Source organism: Diplotaxodon limnothrissa, linkage group LG14 (assembly GCF_057381915.1).
Source record: "Diplotaxodon limnothrissa isolate DT_005_m linkage group LG14, D_limnothrissa_male_GT1.1, whole genome shotgun sequence".
Classification (NCBI taxonomy): domain Eukaryota; kingdom Metazoa; phylum Chordata; class Actinopteri; order Cichliformes; family Cichlidae; genus Diplotaxodon; species Diplotaxodon limnothrissa.
Window position 1 is genome coordinate 31665362 of NC_140609.1, and position 16987 is coordinate 31682348.

The 16987-nt window shown below is 40.5% G+C and overlaps 1 protein-coding gene across 3 annotated transcripts in view; it reads right to left on the reverse strand.

The window, feature by feature from the left end:
• Positions 1-552: 552 nt before the first annotated feature.
• Positions 553-16987, reverse strand: part of robo2 (roundabout, axon guidance receptor, homolog 2 (Drosophila)) — a 276321-nt gene continuing 259886 nt past the window's right edge. For 2 of the 3 annotated variants that reach the window (XM_085370670.1, XM_085370669.1), the window contains 8 exons: positions 11593-11752; positions 9105-9368; positions 7980-8197; positions 3853-4035; positions 3211-3369; positions 2831-3097; positions 1230-1421; positions 553-796 (listed from right to left, as the gene is read on the reverse strand). In XM_085370670.1, the coding sequence (XP_085226796.1) occupies positions 795-796; positions 1230-1421; positions 2831-3097; positions 3211-3369; positions 3853-4035; positions 7980-8197; positions 9105-9368; positions 11593-11752 (1445 nt within the window). In that variant the 3' untranslated portion in view covers positions 553-794. The remainder of the gene's footprint in view (positions 797-1229; positions 1422-2830; positions 3098-3210; positions 3370-3852; positions 4036-7979; positions 8198-9104; positions 9369-11592; positions 11753-16987) is intronic. The other variant, XM_085370671.1, reaches the window with a different exon arrangement.

Sequence of the window (16987 nt, forward strand, 5' to 3'; positions counted from 1 at the left end):
TGTCTGCCACCCAATTTGTCTCAACTGTGGAAATGGGTGCCTTATTTGTTGCTGTCTGTGAGCAAAGCATTACTCTTTAATATCTCTCTGTACATTAGCATATATTTTTCTTCTCTCTACTTTACAGTACAGAAACTCCTCTTCACATATTCTTCCGGTTCTTCATGTCAGCAGGAGCTATGTTTTTTTGTGCTTATCACCAAAAATTGCAGTGCAAAAACAATAATTAATAATAACAATAATAATGATAATAATTAATGGTAGCTATCAACAAACAATGGATTATAAAACAATTATTTTATGGCACAACAGCCACTCATTTCACATATAATACAAATAACCAGATAAAACCCAACTGTTCCTGTATATGGAAATAAAAAGCTCAAACAGAATCAGGCTTGCATAGCAATGCAACAACAAGTTAAAGAATATATTTACAGGAAACAAAATCCCCTTTTCCTCAAGGGCAGTTACCAGAAAATTTGTTCTCTTATAGATGTTTTGATTTTTTTCTTTTTTAACTTGCCTTTTTCTAACAAAAAGAAAATTGGAGTAAGGTAGGAGGTGGAAAATATTTTCTTGAGGACAAAAAACATAGTAAGATGTACAGTATGTCTGTGTCTATACATCGCATTTACAGTTCTGTGACACTGTTTTTCTCCGTAGTTCTCATTGCTGCACTGCTTCCCTCTGAGAACACACAGGTAAGGACAAAGTTCACTACCCCGGCAAAGAGGGTGTCACTCTTCCAAAGAGAGAACAGGTTCTCTCCAGTTTAAACTGCAGGCAGATCACTCTGTGAGAAGAGGAATAAAAGAAAACATTAGGATTGGGAAAAAAAGAGAAAAAAATTGTTTTCTTTAAGTAAAGAACCTAATAAACATGTTGGGAGGCATTTTTGCCAGGAATTCAAAGGAAACAGCTGGACTGACTCTTTCCCAAGTTAAAACAATAACTGCCAGTATAATAAAATCTAAGTTGAATCCATCCACTTACACAAACACTGACAAGCTTTTGCAGGAAATATATACTGAAACAGCCAGACACACTTAACACAGGAAGTGTGCACAAGTAGGGTGGATAAACTGTTGTTTGGCAAGATGCAGTTATAGTAATTTTATGGTAAGCATTGCTGCACTACAAAACTTGCCCTTTTTTACTGCAGTATATGTGCCGTGCCATATACCATAAAACACTGCTGTCAAACATCAAAGTACTAAATTACTCACATAACTCTCCTGAGTACTGTCCTTGTCCATTGGTCCCCAGAAATTCAGCATGCTCTGTGGCGGTCCACTGCTGTGGTTGTCGTGGACCCTCAGTCTTGCGTGGCCCTGTTGAGCCCTTGGAGGAGCCTGTGCCAGAACTGTGGCCACCAGGGGAAGGGAACGATGGTTTACTATATGGCAAACACCCCTCTTCTAAAAACACACACATAGGAACCGAGAGGCATACTTTAAGTTTGAACTTTTATTATTGCAGTGTTACACATCTTGCATCTGATGCATGGAGACAAAGAACACTTTGCAACCACCACCCCACACTCTTGACATCTGCAGAGTGGCCGTGCCAACGAGCAATGCCAGGGCGTGCCATGGAGAGGACTCTCAGCTTCGCACATGGCCTTGCAGCCACCACCCTTACGATGAGGGTAAATACAATAACAGGGGGACTACTGGCTGCTGTGGCACCTCCTGCTGCAGGGCAACATAACATTGACTCTCAGTAGTCTCCATCATTGCGTGAAATCTCATCAAACTGCTCCCCACTGCTCTGCTAATGACTGTAATATAGCCTTCCCTGACCTCACTGGAGCCTACTGCAAATCAGTCAGTGCACTGAAACATGAGGGAATTCACCTACAGTGTTTTTCGTAAAAATGCTGATTGTGACACCTGTCTTTGTCTCACAGCCTCAGATTAACTGTCTGAGAAACTCCTGGCACAAAGAGTCCAAGGAGCGCAGCATGAAGAGCTCTAACGGTCACAAACAAACAGGCGTGTGCACACATAAGATTAATGAACACACACACAGATGGAGTGTAGAGAGCTGCTGTTTGTGTGAGAAGAGAAAGCTAAAGCGATTAGAGTGCATTTCAGTTGCTGGGGCCTCCTGCCTTACTTGGAGTGGAGCAGGCTGGTACTGGCAACAGTTACAGGGGCATTACGGTGGCTGAGGGAGGGCTGAGGGGGGGCATTCTGGAAACCAGAGCAAGTGGCAGACAGTGCAATCTGTTCATGGGAGCCCAGTCTCAAAGCAGCATGACTAACTTCAACACAATCACTTAGAGAAAAATCCCCAACCGCAAAGGCACAGCAGCAGCTAAACTCCTGTGTTATTGTTGTTTTCTGGCCATAATGAAAGGAATTATCTTTGTATTAAAATAAATAGTTCAGTCATTAACAAGAAATATTCCACTTCCCTTTTGACTTCACTTGCTTTGAAAATAATGTTATTTTTCTTGCTAATGAATGGTTTTATGTGAGTATAATTATTTTATAGATTTTGTTTTAGGTTGCAAAGTGCATTTTTTAACAAATAAAAAGGATGAATTGTTTATGTGAGCAAAATGTAATGTGCTTTCCTGAACAACAGCAGCAAGACAAACATTTCCAATTGGTTATTACATTAATTCATAAAAAAAACTTTAAGTCCTAACAACCACATGGAAAGCCTCACCTGACTTTCAGCCTAATGCTTTTGCAATTGTTGTAACCCATTAGCGCACACATTGTTGCATACTATGCTTTAAAGTGAAATTTTATCTCTGTGTTAGCCTTAATGCATTAATGCCAGTTCCCGTTTTATGGCTAAATATTTTCATCTGCACCTGTTTTGTGGCCCCTGCGGCCATCATCAGCTCGGTCTGCAGAGCCCAGCCTGTCTTGAACCTGGCGATGATGTTCCAAAGAAGTGCGCGTCTGTCTGTCAATAGAGCTCTTCATGTCTTCTGGCCCACACAGGGATCCTGAAATAGGCGGGCGCTCTAAGGAAGAAGCCTTCCTATCTGTTGGGGGCGCCATGCTGTTTATACTGCGGCCCCCCTGGATACGGCCCTGCCCCTGACAGGGAGGAGGCTCAGGTGGAGGAGGTAGGTCTGTGCCAAGAGAAAACCACACTAAATCAACTGAATACATGAGTTATGTATATATTACCATAACCCCTTTTTTTAAATTTTCAAAATGTGTTTTTGGTTGCTTCCTCCCTCACCGTCTGCACCAGCATCTCTCCGATGGGGTGTTGTGCCCTGACTTCTGGGTTTGCGAGTTGGCCTAGTGGCCCTCTGGTGGCCCAAGCTGTGTGTGCCGACTGTGCTGCCATCTGTTGAAAATGGACTGCTGGGCCGAGGCCTATGGGACAAGCCTTTACCTGCAGGAGGGATAAAGGACCACAGGCCAGATGGTTAGTAAAGATATTACGGAGCCAACAGTGAAGTCAAAACAGTCATCAGGAAAAGGAAAAGTTATCAATCAAGATCCAGCAAGCCTAATAGGGGAAAAAGGTAAATGTTTTCATTAGAAGGGAGAGCATTTGGTTGAAGTCCTTAAAAGGTTTTAAGCATAGCATATCACCCAGATATTACACAATGCACCAAAGAAAGCAGAGGCAGATCAGAGCTAAGTCACATTTAAGGATCAGGAGATACCTGCAATGTAGCCATATAGAGCAGGTACCATGCACAACCTGGGCACAGCATCCAAAAGCAACAGAAAAGAAAATAACAAGGCAGCATTATGGGGAAAACATCAGCCAATGGATGACAGGAGGAACAATTAGAACAGAGATGAAAAGATAATTTGTCAGTGGCAGACGGTCCAGCCCAGCAATGGATATCTGGTCCCACACACCAACCTCTCTTGCTGAGGCTAGTGCCCTCAAGGCGATAGCCTGCCTTGTCTGCAGCAGCCACCAGGGCCTGGGCAAAACTGCAGTGGGTAAAAATCGAGCCATCAGATGAACTGCCCAGACTGGACCTATGGCTGGAGAAATTACGGTCATCTTCTGAGGCCGAGCCCCACCCATTCACCATGGACCCTGTAGAACACCATAGGTTTCAGCATAGATGTTTGTGTGTGTTTATGTGAGTATGTGTGTAAATGGATAGTTATTTATCTGAAACACTCACGCTGAAATCCCAAGCTCATACAGATTCAACAGCTATAGCCTCTATGGATATATGAGCTCACATTCTGAACATCTGTGCTTTGATTAGACATTTAGATGAATAAACTTATTGAGTGGTCTTAAAAAAAAGAAGCAATATGAATATTGTACACTTAAATGAATTAAATTTGCTGTGGGGCATTTCTGTTCTTGCAGGTGAGCGCTTTGTATAGTCATTCTGTTCTGGCATGCCCTCTTTCATCTATTATAAACACACACATTGCATACACACACACAAAAGTGCACATTTACACACACCAGAATATACACAGTGGAACAGCAGGACTGTCATCAACTTATTTTGCACGTCTTTTGATAAAGAACAATGAGCGCACCTGTGCAGAGCAGAGTTAGCTACACGACTGCCTCAGGTGACATCTCACAAAACATCGTATTGAATCAAACACCTGGAGGTATGCGCACAGTTTTTTTTTTAGTCCCATTTAAAAATGCACAACCATCGCTGTCTAAAAATGTGCAGTAGTTTTAAGAAAACTACAGGTTTTAACTTCTATGTGCACAGCACTTTAATGATTTAAAATTCTATGAGCATTAATCAATATACTGCTCAATAAGCTACAACAACACAAGCGAGTATTTTTACAGGATCAAAGGGGCACAAATAAATAAAATGTGTATATATTGTCAGGCTTTTGGATTATATGCTACTATATTTCTTTATGCCTTCATTTTTCTTCCTTCGCATAAAAAGCTAGGCCAGCACTTTAAATATAAAAGCATCACTCTGCCAATAAAAATATGCCATTTTGGCAAGCAAAAACACAGAGAACAGTCGGCTAATGTGACAGCTTTCAGTGGGACTGGTTTGGCAGTCTTTGCTAAAGTGGCATAAACCCAAGCACTCAGCTCACACACACTATCCTTCCCTCACACAGAGCGATGTGATTGGACAAACTGGTGTAACACAGAATTGGGGAGATGTGAGGCTAAAGGTTGTTTAGAGAACGGTGGGGACAAAAGTTAGCAGCAGGATTCATTAAAAGGTCAGGATAATACAAAGGGTAGCAGATTCTTGGCCCAGGACTGCTGCATATTGCAGGCTGTGATTCAAATGAACACAACTAACACATGAGTGTGCTCTCTCAGATGGCACTTCCCTTTGCAACACAATAGAGCACATTAACAATTGGACATAAAACTTGTTAATATCACTGTGGTTTATTTTACCAGACACACTGGGAAATCCCCTTCAAAGGCTTCTCCAACTTCCCCATCTGTGAGTCTCTTTGTCTGTAACCAGATGTCTCAAAGAGACTGTAACTTAGTCACTGGTTGTGACTTTATGGAATTGCACTTTCAACAGAAGAGATTGCAACATCTTTTCACTCCTATTGCAGGGAAATTCTCTCAGATTAATGGAAACTTCTATAAAATATAGGCTTGCATAAGGTAGAGTACCCCCTTACACATCCCATTTTCACAGAGCAAACTGAAATCGAAGGCAACTAGTTTGAGCCCTCCATCTTTCCTGGCCATTTTCTTTGAAATTCTTTTCTAAGAGTTTTTCACTAAGAAAGAAAGACAGCAATTCCACTGGGTCCAATCCTCCCACAAAGAATAGAGCAGATAATGAAGTATAGGCAGTGCCAGCCAAAGCACTGAAGCTTCCAAGTCCTTTCGGCTCAGCGAAGGAACACTGCCTCAGCAAATCACATCACAGAATGACTTTTCAGTTGCTCTAACTGCCACTTTCTACTGCAGAACCTCTGGAGCACTTCTATTCTCAGAAACAGCAATCCAATCAAACTGTGATCATTCTAACATAATTTGATAAAAATTCAATCTAGTTTTCTTTTTGCCCTAGAAATATAACTTTTTTTTGGCTCCAGACCAAGGTTTGCTCTACATATCTGCCATTTTATCACATCTTGAACAAGAGCAATGGGCCAAACTGTGTTCTCGAAAAAACGCTGGCCGACACCCTCCATGTTCCATGCACTGATAGAGCAAGACCAGTAAACGCTAGGCGGATGGAGGGCAGTAAAACCCAGGCTGCCTCCCTCCTGCCACTAAAACTGATTTACACTGACGGGAACCCTAATCTGCATGTCGTTAAGTAGGAAAATCATTCCCCCTGATGAGCAGGCGTCTACCTGCCACCAGGAGATCTGACCCCACACCTCGCAAACCTGGCAAGACTTTATGGGTGAGTAATCGCCCAGAACAGCCAAGCTTTCGAGTCATTGTACGCATAACAGCTTCACTGCCACCACATCTTAGCTGTGCATGACCTATATAGAGCCAAGTAATACCTACGTGTTCACCTCAACTCTGTAGCTTGTGCAAGCAATCGCTCTGCAATACCACCACAACAGGAGGAGTTACATTTATCAGCTAAAAATAAGTTGCCTTAACTCAGAGCATGGAATAACGCATTGGAAAACCTGTGCAGACAGTCCGCTGGTGAAAAATGCCCCTGAGGAGAGTGCAGGTTCTTTTCTTCTTTTTTTTTCTGGAACATCACTGAAAGGTTAGATTTACTGGCCTTTGGTGTAACATTATGAAAACAGACCTATTTCCATATTATTAAAACAATGACAAATCCATCAAGCGACGCTTGACAGCAATCTCACTCCTGCCCCTCCCCTGTTTGTGTAGCCTTAAAACGGTGGCTACAATAAATCTCAGCAGCGTCTCCCCTTTTCCCTCTCTTCCTCCTGCTCACCCCGGAGCTGGGGCTGTGTCTGTGTTGTCAAACGATGGGGTGAGAGGCAGACTTGGAGAGAGATAAAAAGAAATAGTGCTGTCTTCAGAGTAATACAGTGGAGGAGAGATGCAGCAGATTAGGGCCCCGTTGCCGCTTTATATTCCTCTAAATACATCAGCAGCAGCATGTGTCAGTGCTACCAAAACCACTGTTCCATCATCCCCTGGAAAACCACTCTTTAATGTTTCTACTGACAGGGTAGGCCAATATACAGCACTGTTTGTCTTCTTATTTTTGAGCTTTCTCTCTCAGATAGCCCAGCTCCTTCGATTTTTTGCTCTCTTCCTTATTCTTACCACCCATAAATGTCTCAATATAGCCTTTATTTTTCAGTGTTTACACACATAACCTGATGGATACACAGTATCACAGGTCAACACTAAACTAGAATTTTCTACCAAACCTATTCCCCATATGTCACTTTTATCATAAAAGTCCATTTTTGCACTTTTACCCCTTTACATTGCAGATGGATAGTCAGGCCTGGTCAGTATGATAGCAGCAATCCAGAACCCAGCTCCTCCACTGCAATGTCATGCCCTTCATATGTCCCCTCAACAGACGGCTGTAAAAGTTTTCAGTGAGTTGTAAAAATGGAAATGGTGCCTCTAGTCTGGAATGGAATATGCCGCACGTGAAATTTATTTCAAATCTCCTCGGGAAGATACGGTTGGCTCTGGCTCCGGAGCTGTGTGCAAGTTAAATCACAGTCACTCTCCCCTACCCTCTCCCTCCTCTTAATTTCCCTCTCACTATCCTGTTTAAAATTCATGGACTTTCTTATCCGTTTTCTTTTTTGAAAATGATAATTGTAATTCCCCAGAGCCTGCCAAAGGTGCTTAAAAAACTTGATTGAGGGCCAAAAATTAACACACCAAAGTCATGAAGAACGCGTTATGAACAACAATCCATTTGCCGTTAAACAAGATGTAACAACGATGGGAGTTGAATGCATTTTACCTGCTTATGGACATTTGAATAAAAAGAAACAAATCCCATTTACTTATGCATTAAAATAAATTATACTGCGGTTAACAACATTAGGTTAAAGCCCCACCGGCTCCAGATACAAATCCAACAGCCTTACCTGTTAAAGAGCTGTCCAGGTTGTCCATGCTAGACCCTGGTGTGTGCTCAATTCCGCGGGGATGCCTGGCTCCATAGCCTTCATCCTCCTCCTCATCTTCCTCCTCCTCCTCCTCATCATCAGGCAGGTCAGTCTCCAGGTCGGAAACCATTGTGCTCGACACGTAGCCCACTGGAGGAGCTGGAGCCTGGGGAGGAAGAGAGCCTCCCTGCATGTGCCTGGTAAAAAAAATTTTAAATAAATAAATACTCCATATAATCTGATATTGGGGAATGTGGAGCGGTGATGACTATCGAACGTATAACATGTGGTTGCATGTGGAAATGTAGAGCTAATTACAGAGACCTGTATTATGTGGGCCGCTGAATAAATATGGACAATTTCACTAATTCCACAGTGCAGCTTGTATGCTAACACAATGACCTACTAATTGCTGCTGTGGATGGTATAAAGGGATGCTCTCCAGGCCTGTCGACACATGGCTGTCACCTCAGTGGCAGCCTGCTCTGCTGACAGTCACGTTTGTTAGAGGAGTGCAAAGTCTTTGACGCGGTTTGCAGTGGGAATTGGTTGTAATTACTGGCCCTCTGGTGTTGTCAGAGATGCTCTCTAACCAACAGAGTCATTACCGGGTAACATGACATCTCCTTCCTGACAAGGCTTCCCAGCTCTCCCACTACCACCCACTTCACTATTATGAATGAATGCCAGTCTCTCATTCTCTGCGCGTTGCTGACAGAATGAAGCATGGTCTTCATCTGACTTGCATGAGCACAACAATGGAATGCACCGTACAAGTGTAGGGGGAGTAAACAACCATGGGTACGAAATTGTGTCTCTTAGAGTGAGCAAAATACAGTAGTCGCCTAAGTGGTAGCATGGGCCCATTAAAATGGAATGATTAATGGGTTTATCTCCGCTGCACACACAGTTGACATGAGGAATACTGCAGGAACAGAATAAATCCTGGAAGCAATAAACAGGAACACAATGTACAGTAAGCACTGTAAAATAAAAACAATGCATGTACGACTACAACAGTATATCTGTCTAGATAAATAGATTGATAGGACTGCAGTATCTAATTTAAATATTTACAATGCTTTTTAATGCTGCTGTGTTTACCATGTTTGTTTTGCCATGTCCAGTTGGTACGCTCTGGTCAGCTCATCCAAATGGGCCTGGAGCATGGGCTGCATCTCATCTCGGGGAGAGGGGGTCAGGGTGGCTGTGGACTGCTGTCCAAAGGACACAGCAGCGGGGGATGAGGCGACCCCCCGGATAGGCGGGGTGGGAACCCTTTCTTCCTCTTCCTCCAGCTCATCCTCCATGCCCTGGTGGAGATATGTCTGCACAGGCATGGGCGGTCCCCAACCATCGCTCTCATACCTGAGGGAAAATGCATGTTTACCACACAAATGTAGTTAAGGTTACATATAGCCTGAGCAAGAGCTATAAGCTGTTATTTTTGTTACTGATTAATATCGACTTATTTTTACTATTTAGTATTTTCCCAATTATCAACCAATGAGTTTATCTGAAAATACCAGAAGCATTTGATGGACTTAAAAAATAAGGAGCTTGGAGGTTTAATCACCACAACCGAAAATGATAATCTACTAATTTAATTTAGCACAGCTTGCTGATTTTAAAGCTATGCATGTTTTATAGAAATCAAACTGGAAAGTATGGACAGACATAGTAATGGCATTACTGTAGATGTGTGATATTGTCAGTGTCTGCAAGTAAAAGACGATTGAGAAAAGTAGATAGCATAAAAAAATATATGTCAAAAGAAACTGATATGTGCTAACACAGTTTTGTGACCTTCTCCAACTTTCATTGGACAGCAATTTGTTATACAACAGTCCTGATTAGAATTACAGTTGGTGTCAAGCTTCAATTCCTCATAGCTGTGCTTATACATGCTGAAATAATACTAGCCATAAAGAAGGTGTTCATTATAGAAATTTGTCAGGGCACACTCCATAGGACATAACTGTTTTAATCTGCTGCCATTAAGAGCAGCCTCAGATTTACAGTGCATGAGACTCTTCATTTGCCAGATAGCCTATTAAAGCAGATGACTCTCCCAGATTGGAAATGGGAGTAAGAGGACATGGTGCCAACTGGACCAAAGAGAGACACTCTCACAATCACTTACACAAGTTACTGTTAGTTCACACTTAAAGTACAGTGTTGATTTACTGCATTTACCACACAAAATCCATTTCCATCCATGTTTACCAGGTAAACTATCACATTCACCCCCACAGCTAATGTAGAATCCCCAATTAACCTAACAACTATCTCTTTGGACCGTGGCTGGAAGCTTGATTCAAGAGGAAACTAACGCAAAAACAAGGCAACAGGCAACCTCTACAAAGAAAGGCTGTGAGGCAACAGTGCAAACAACTGCACCATTACATTAAATGAAAATTAAACAAAAAATATCAGATGTCTGGTACGGCATTAATCATTTATAAGAATCCAGCTTTTTATATCAACTTCAGCCTCAGTGTGTGTGGATAACATAAATATATCTTTATAAAACAGGACTATTAGGAGGGGTTTTTTCCCCACTATGGAATTCATCAGCGAGATTAAGCCAAAGCTACCCGTATGTCTACAAACTCACAAAGACAGACATGTTTTATTTTCATTTATTTTATAGATAGAAAAACGGGTCAGCAGATAGTTTGATTGGCACCCATCTGTATGTGGGTTTTTGTGTAAGAGCCCTGTGCAAAAGAGCACGTGTGCTGCCTGTAGAGACTATACACGCATTGATTCTTTGCTTCTCGTCAGATTTGCAGTACTAAGTCAATAAACTCAGTGAGGTATAGTCAGATGACATTAATGCAGAATGCAACCAGATTTAGTGTGTTGCTTATACAAGAAGTTGTTGGACATCATCTATATCGTTTTGCTTTCTGTGATCATTTCTTTTGTACTGCCATTTTTATTTTGTGTGTAGCTAGCTGCCCACAAAACACACAAAATATTACTTGGAACAGGTTTATTTTTCTCCCTCTTGCGCTTCCACATGAGCTCATGCTTCTTCTCTTCAATATCAGAATTGCCAGTTACAAAGCTTCTGTGTATGGCTTCTTAGCCTCCTAAATTTTTCCTAAAAGCCTTAACTTGGCTACAACAGATTTTCAATGACAGTGGACACAATATTTTTAAACAAATTCTTGACAGCATGACTTGTATTTGAGCTGACTTTCAAAAAATAATTTAAACGTTGTAATGTCTTAATTGTCTGGGTATAGACAGGATTAGTAGACTAAAATAGAATGACGTATTACATTTGGTTGCTCCAAAAAACAGGAGGCCCAGTGTGAAATGGGAGGTGATCCAGAAAACAACATAATTGGGTCAAATGGGCTGTAAAAGTTAATGAAAAATAATGACAAATACAAAAAAGGAGAGCAGTTTGAAAGATTTTGTATCTGATCGTTTGGTTAAAATAAAACTTGTGTCGCGCTTCATTTTCTACTGAAAACTGAGCTGTAAAGTGTGTATGTTGTTTCTATGCATTTAAATGGTTTTTCATTATCCATTCAAGATGGAATAATTTTTGTGTATTTTTTTATATTAGCAGACATACCCTCCCCCGTCGTGGTGATCATTGGGATAATGGTCCATCTCAGTACCAGGGAGAGGGTGAACAGGAGGAGGGGGCAGGGGAACGTTGGCCCAATTGGACCCATTGGCTTTAGTAGGTTTAGAGCCAGCCTTTGTTTTCTTCTTCTTTCCTCCCTTTCCACCTAGAAAAGATGAGACACAGTATGAAACTGTATGAAAACGACACTGTATACAATAACCAATTAAAAACGAATAAACAACTGGGAGAGCATTTGCCATCTGACAAATGTCTATTATAAATAAACTCAAATTATTCTAAACACACTACTTGGTTTACAAATCCATTTGGACTGTTTCAACACAGCCTTGCAAAGTCGTACACATTTTCAAACACAAGATTTCAATGCGCTCCTGCCTATCAGCGCTTCCATAGAAAACCTCAAGGTTGCCTGATGAAAAGCATGCTTTCATTGATTGATTGGCTGAAAAGCCTCAAATCTCCATAGAAACAGAAGAGAACTGCAGTAAACGAGGCTGAGGCAGACCTTTGTGCTCCACCCATCCCTCAGCGTCCCCTTTCACACCGGGCATTGGGTTCCACAATGAAATATCTCACTTCACAGCATCATCATAATGAATGGCTTGTGTAGTGTCGATGTGTCCCTAATGGAATTCACTGAGAGTCTATTACTACTTTCATTTCTTTTATTACACCGGAGAGCCGCTAACCCCATCTATTTCCACTCATATCCCTCCAACACCAGATTCTACCTGGTCCCATCCATCTTTATAAATCTGCCAGCCAGTTCAATACCAAGTTTTATATGATTTGGTCACTTTGGAAGAAACCTTTATTTGTTTATTTTTTTTTTCTTTAAAAGATATTTGACTTCAAATCTTAAAAACAAAACCACCAAAAATATATCCTGGAAAAAGATTTCCTGTTTTTTTTATGGCTATTTGAATATTTTTTTTAATCTAGTTTCTATAATAATTTTTTATTTATATGTAATGTATCTTATATCTACCACTTCATTAGGGGCAATTCAACAGCTCTGCCATGAATCCTACTTTTTCAGGTTTTGCAGACACCTTTTAAGAAACATGATAATTCCACGTGTATGATATTGAGATTATAGCAGATACTAAACTGCATTATACTGTGGTTAAAGGTCTTCTGCACATTTACCCCATCATGCATATTAAATTTGCTTCATGGCCAAAACATCTTAAGATCCATGAAATGAAATTATGCTTCATGATGTTCTGTACTGTATTTTGACTTTCAGTGCTACTGTAAAAGTGGACACTGTTTTTAAATAAATGAAAATAAAAATATACTTAATAGTCACAGTAAATATGTTTTTTATAACATTATTGGTGGTTAGTATTACTTTGTATTATTCTGAGAAAAGAACATTTTAATGTCTTTTCATCTGAAGGTTCACCATGCATATGTCTGAGTTTTACAACCCTGTAGCACACAACCAATATGTGGGAATTAATATTAGTATTTGAATGTCAGATTGTGCATGGGCGAGGGGACTGGAATCTTCTGTGGATTATGTCAGGCTCTTCCTACAAGTAAACACCTTGCAATCCATAAAATAACCTCAGCCTGACATCACCACCAATACTGAAAGCTATTTTTGGGAATCTCTGCTAAACGCATTTGTTTTTGTCATCTGTTGGTTAGCCTTTGCTGCCAAAGGCCTGTAATCACTTTTTCCACTGGCCCAAAAAGCTGCCAGTATGGCATTTTATGCAATGTAACATCACGCACGCTAACGTAATGTAATGAAGTAACTTGGCTCAGACATGGTAAAAAAATATCTGTCATCAAAAGACATTTACAGAAGCAATAGAGTACATCTTGACCATCTCTTTTTATGAATACCAGACAGCATGAAAATCAGAAACAGTGGGCAGTTTGTTTTTAATCCAAAAAGTATAGATTTTTCTGCTATTAAGACTTACCTGCAAGAATGACAAAAACACTTTAATGAAAGGTGAGCATGGTTAAAAACAAACAAACCCAAAACAAGTAATAATACTGGCACTAGAGAGAACAAATTAAAAATGAGCATATGGAAGAAGTGTCAGAATAAGATTAATAAAGAATGGAAGTAATAAAAGAAACAACTGTAAGCCCAAGGCAGGTGGCAGCACAGTGTAAGTATAGTCTGAAAGTAATTGGGTTTCCTAATCGTACCTCTGGGCAACGCTTGACTTTTACCAATAAATGGTGAGCTGACGTGATTGTTCAGTCATCCTTAGTCCCTCTACACAAGACCAGCCATCAATATTGTAAATGAGCCTCTTCCAGGGAAGGATGGTCTGGCGCTGGAATTGCAACAGCTCAACCCAAATATGAAAAATATAGAGAGAAGCTGTGGCTAGGAGCTATACAAGAATTACACAGCGCACTCATCTCCTCTGACAAAACTGGGCCTCTCTTCAAAGGGGAAGTGATACTAAATATAGATGGAGCTTTGGGTATTTATACCCAGGGTTTGGGCACTCCCATTCTATAACTGTAGGGCTGCATAGCCTTGAGCTTGCTTTGTTTTCATTGGGTGCCTTAGTGCTGAGAGGAAAAGCCACAGAGAGACTTGAGAAAGACTATACAGCCAAATACAACTCATGAGTGGGGAAAATATATAACTGAAAGTCTTGTATCATCATATTTAGTTTAGGTTAAAAAGAAATAAGGCAACATGTTACATAATGAATGGAGATGCAACAACAGAGAGTTCAGGAGCACAACAGGTAACGCACAACCATGAACTTCACATAATCACAGACTTTGCAGCTTCACAGGATGGGTGAGAGTGTAGGAAGAGAACAAGGTGTCTTTGGGGTCTCTAACTACTACAGAAAACACCAGTTACCTCCTCTCCCCTACACTAAGAAAGGTTTTAATGAGCAGCTTCATGTCCCAGTGGAGATCCATGCTGTCATGAAAGCTGCTCTATTTCGGTTTCTTTTTATCCCGCTCTCTCCTCCTTCAGACCTGACATTCATTATTCCTTCCATGTCCTTAGAGAGAGAGCAAAGCACAGAAACTCCAGCAGCCCCCCTCCCCTCATATGTTGAGTTTACTTTGGTTGAAGTCTGAATCAAAGCTTAGCATGTGCTGGTTCAAAATATCATTAAGTTTCACCTCACAGAATATCTGTTATTGATCAATTCACTTTTAAAGCATCATTAATATCAGTAAGCATGATTATTTCACTGCACATTATATTGGGTATATACTAGACAATATTAAAAAAGAGACATCTATTTAAAAATAACTGAAAGATTCTTAATGAGGAGAATTCTTAAAACATTTTTGTTTTAAATAATCCACATATAGTTACACCTCTGCCGTCTTTTTGACTTAATTCTTAATGATTTAATTATTTGTATTTACTTTCAAGTCATCGGATAGAAGTAGAAATGATTTGGATATCTGTCTGCTATTGTCTTCAGACTTAACCTCTGCTCTTTCAGGACTTCTGGTCTAGCCAGTGGATATCTTAGCCAAGTCTTCCTGTTCAAACTGCTGGCCATCGTTTACTAATTTAGATACCATTAAAAAGCTGATAAAGAAAAAACACGGTTTACATAGGAGCTGATGGTTTAAAATTATGTTTTGGGGAATGCACTCTTTTTCTTTTTTGTACTTCCTTCTCAAATGAGGACATATTGGTCACAGAATACAAACAGACTTCAAGTGGAAACCAGAAAGCTTCTTGCCCCTTGCCCACAGACTCTGCGCATTAATATGCAAATATTTGCTGAGATTAGGTAAACAGATTATCTAAATCTGTCTACCGTAACTGTAAACATATGCCAGGAGACAATAGCTTGCCTAGAGTAAAGAAAGCTCTGAATATATGAGAAAATCTGTCTATTAGCATATGGAAAGTTAATTATTTGACACAATATTTTCCATTTCTTTAATAGGTTGAAAAACTGAAAAAGAACAACAGGTTGTGGTTTAATGAGTGACTAATTGCTGTGTGGATTTTATTACTTTGCATCAATCTTCTCATCTATGTCTAGATATATTTCCCGAAATGATTGCAAAATGTTGCTTTAAAGCATATTTGCACAATCTGTTTGTTTAGTGTAAGCAGAAATTTATGCGTTTAATTACTTCTTTTCATCTTATTAAATTATACTACTATGTGGCAAGCCCAAACAGGGACATAAGTCACCTGTGGTTCTATAGGAGGAATTTGCCTGTAAGGCATGACCATTTCACATCCTTCTCTTCAACCCACAGTGTGCCTCAGCATTGAATTAGAGACCAGTTAAAGCAGTGGCTTGAAACTAGATAAAAGAGGAGAGTGGAAGGGAGACAGTCAGAGGGATGCCCTGGTGTCCTATAAATGACATTGTAATTCTCTGAACATGGGTTTTAGTGTAGTTGGCCACCATTAGAGGAAGAGGGAAAAAGGGAGGTATTTTTGCCACTTTACCCAGCCAAGCATCTCTAATGGTGTCTGTGTGTGTATATAGTCCACTCTGTCTGAAAGACTCCCTCTGCCCCTACTCCCGTCTGCTCACTCACACAGTGAGAGACAAAGCCTTCCCAAAGACCAGCAGTAATGGCATGAACCCAGCCTTAGCAATTGCAGCCATAATTTGTCAGTTGATTATATTGCTGTTCTTTCTTTTGACTTAAGTTTCCTATTTCATTATGCTTTGAAAGACTTTTCAACTCACATCCATCTTTACATTCAGCAGTAGTTGCGCTCAGAACCCCACATAACAAAAATAACACCATACCATTCATATGTGATCAATTAGAAGCAGGGAGAGCTGTGTGAGCCAAGTATCACTGGTGATGGTGAGGGAATTGTGTTATTAAGAATGTTTTGGATATAAAGTTTGTACATGCAAATAACAAATAAATAAAGCAATTAAGACATCAGTCGATCATAAAGTTGGCTGGGGAGCAGCATGTCCCAGTCTGCTTAATTCTCTGCTGCGTAAACCAACCTGAGAGACTGCCGCTTCGCTCTGAGCTGTTGTGAGAGCTGGTGGTGCTGAAATCTTGTGATTGGTTGTGTGGTATTCTATTAGACAATCCTTCGGCCAATCGGTAGTCAGGAATGAATAGGAGGGCTACAGTGGGGGTTAAAGGGCAAAAATCACAGTGGCATCAGGTGATTGGCAGTTAGCACAAGCACATGCAAACATGCAGTTAGAGCATCAAGCAAGCAGGATAAAATCAGGACTCATATGTTCAAAAAGCTGAATTATTTAACACTATTTGATTCGTATGCAACAGACCAATCTGATTTGTTGTTGATTTGATAAACACCAAGCTAAGCTTTCACAATACTGATGAATGACTCAGTGGTAGAGATTTTTTTTCACTATTTGTCCTGCTTCAGAGAGGTATAATCACACATAATCATGTT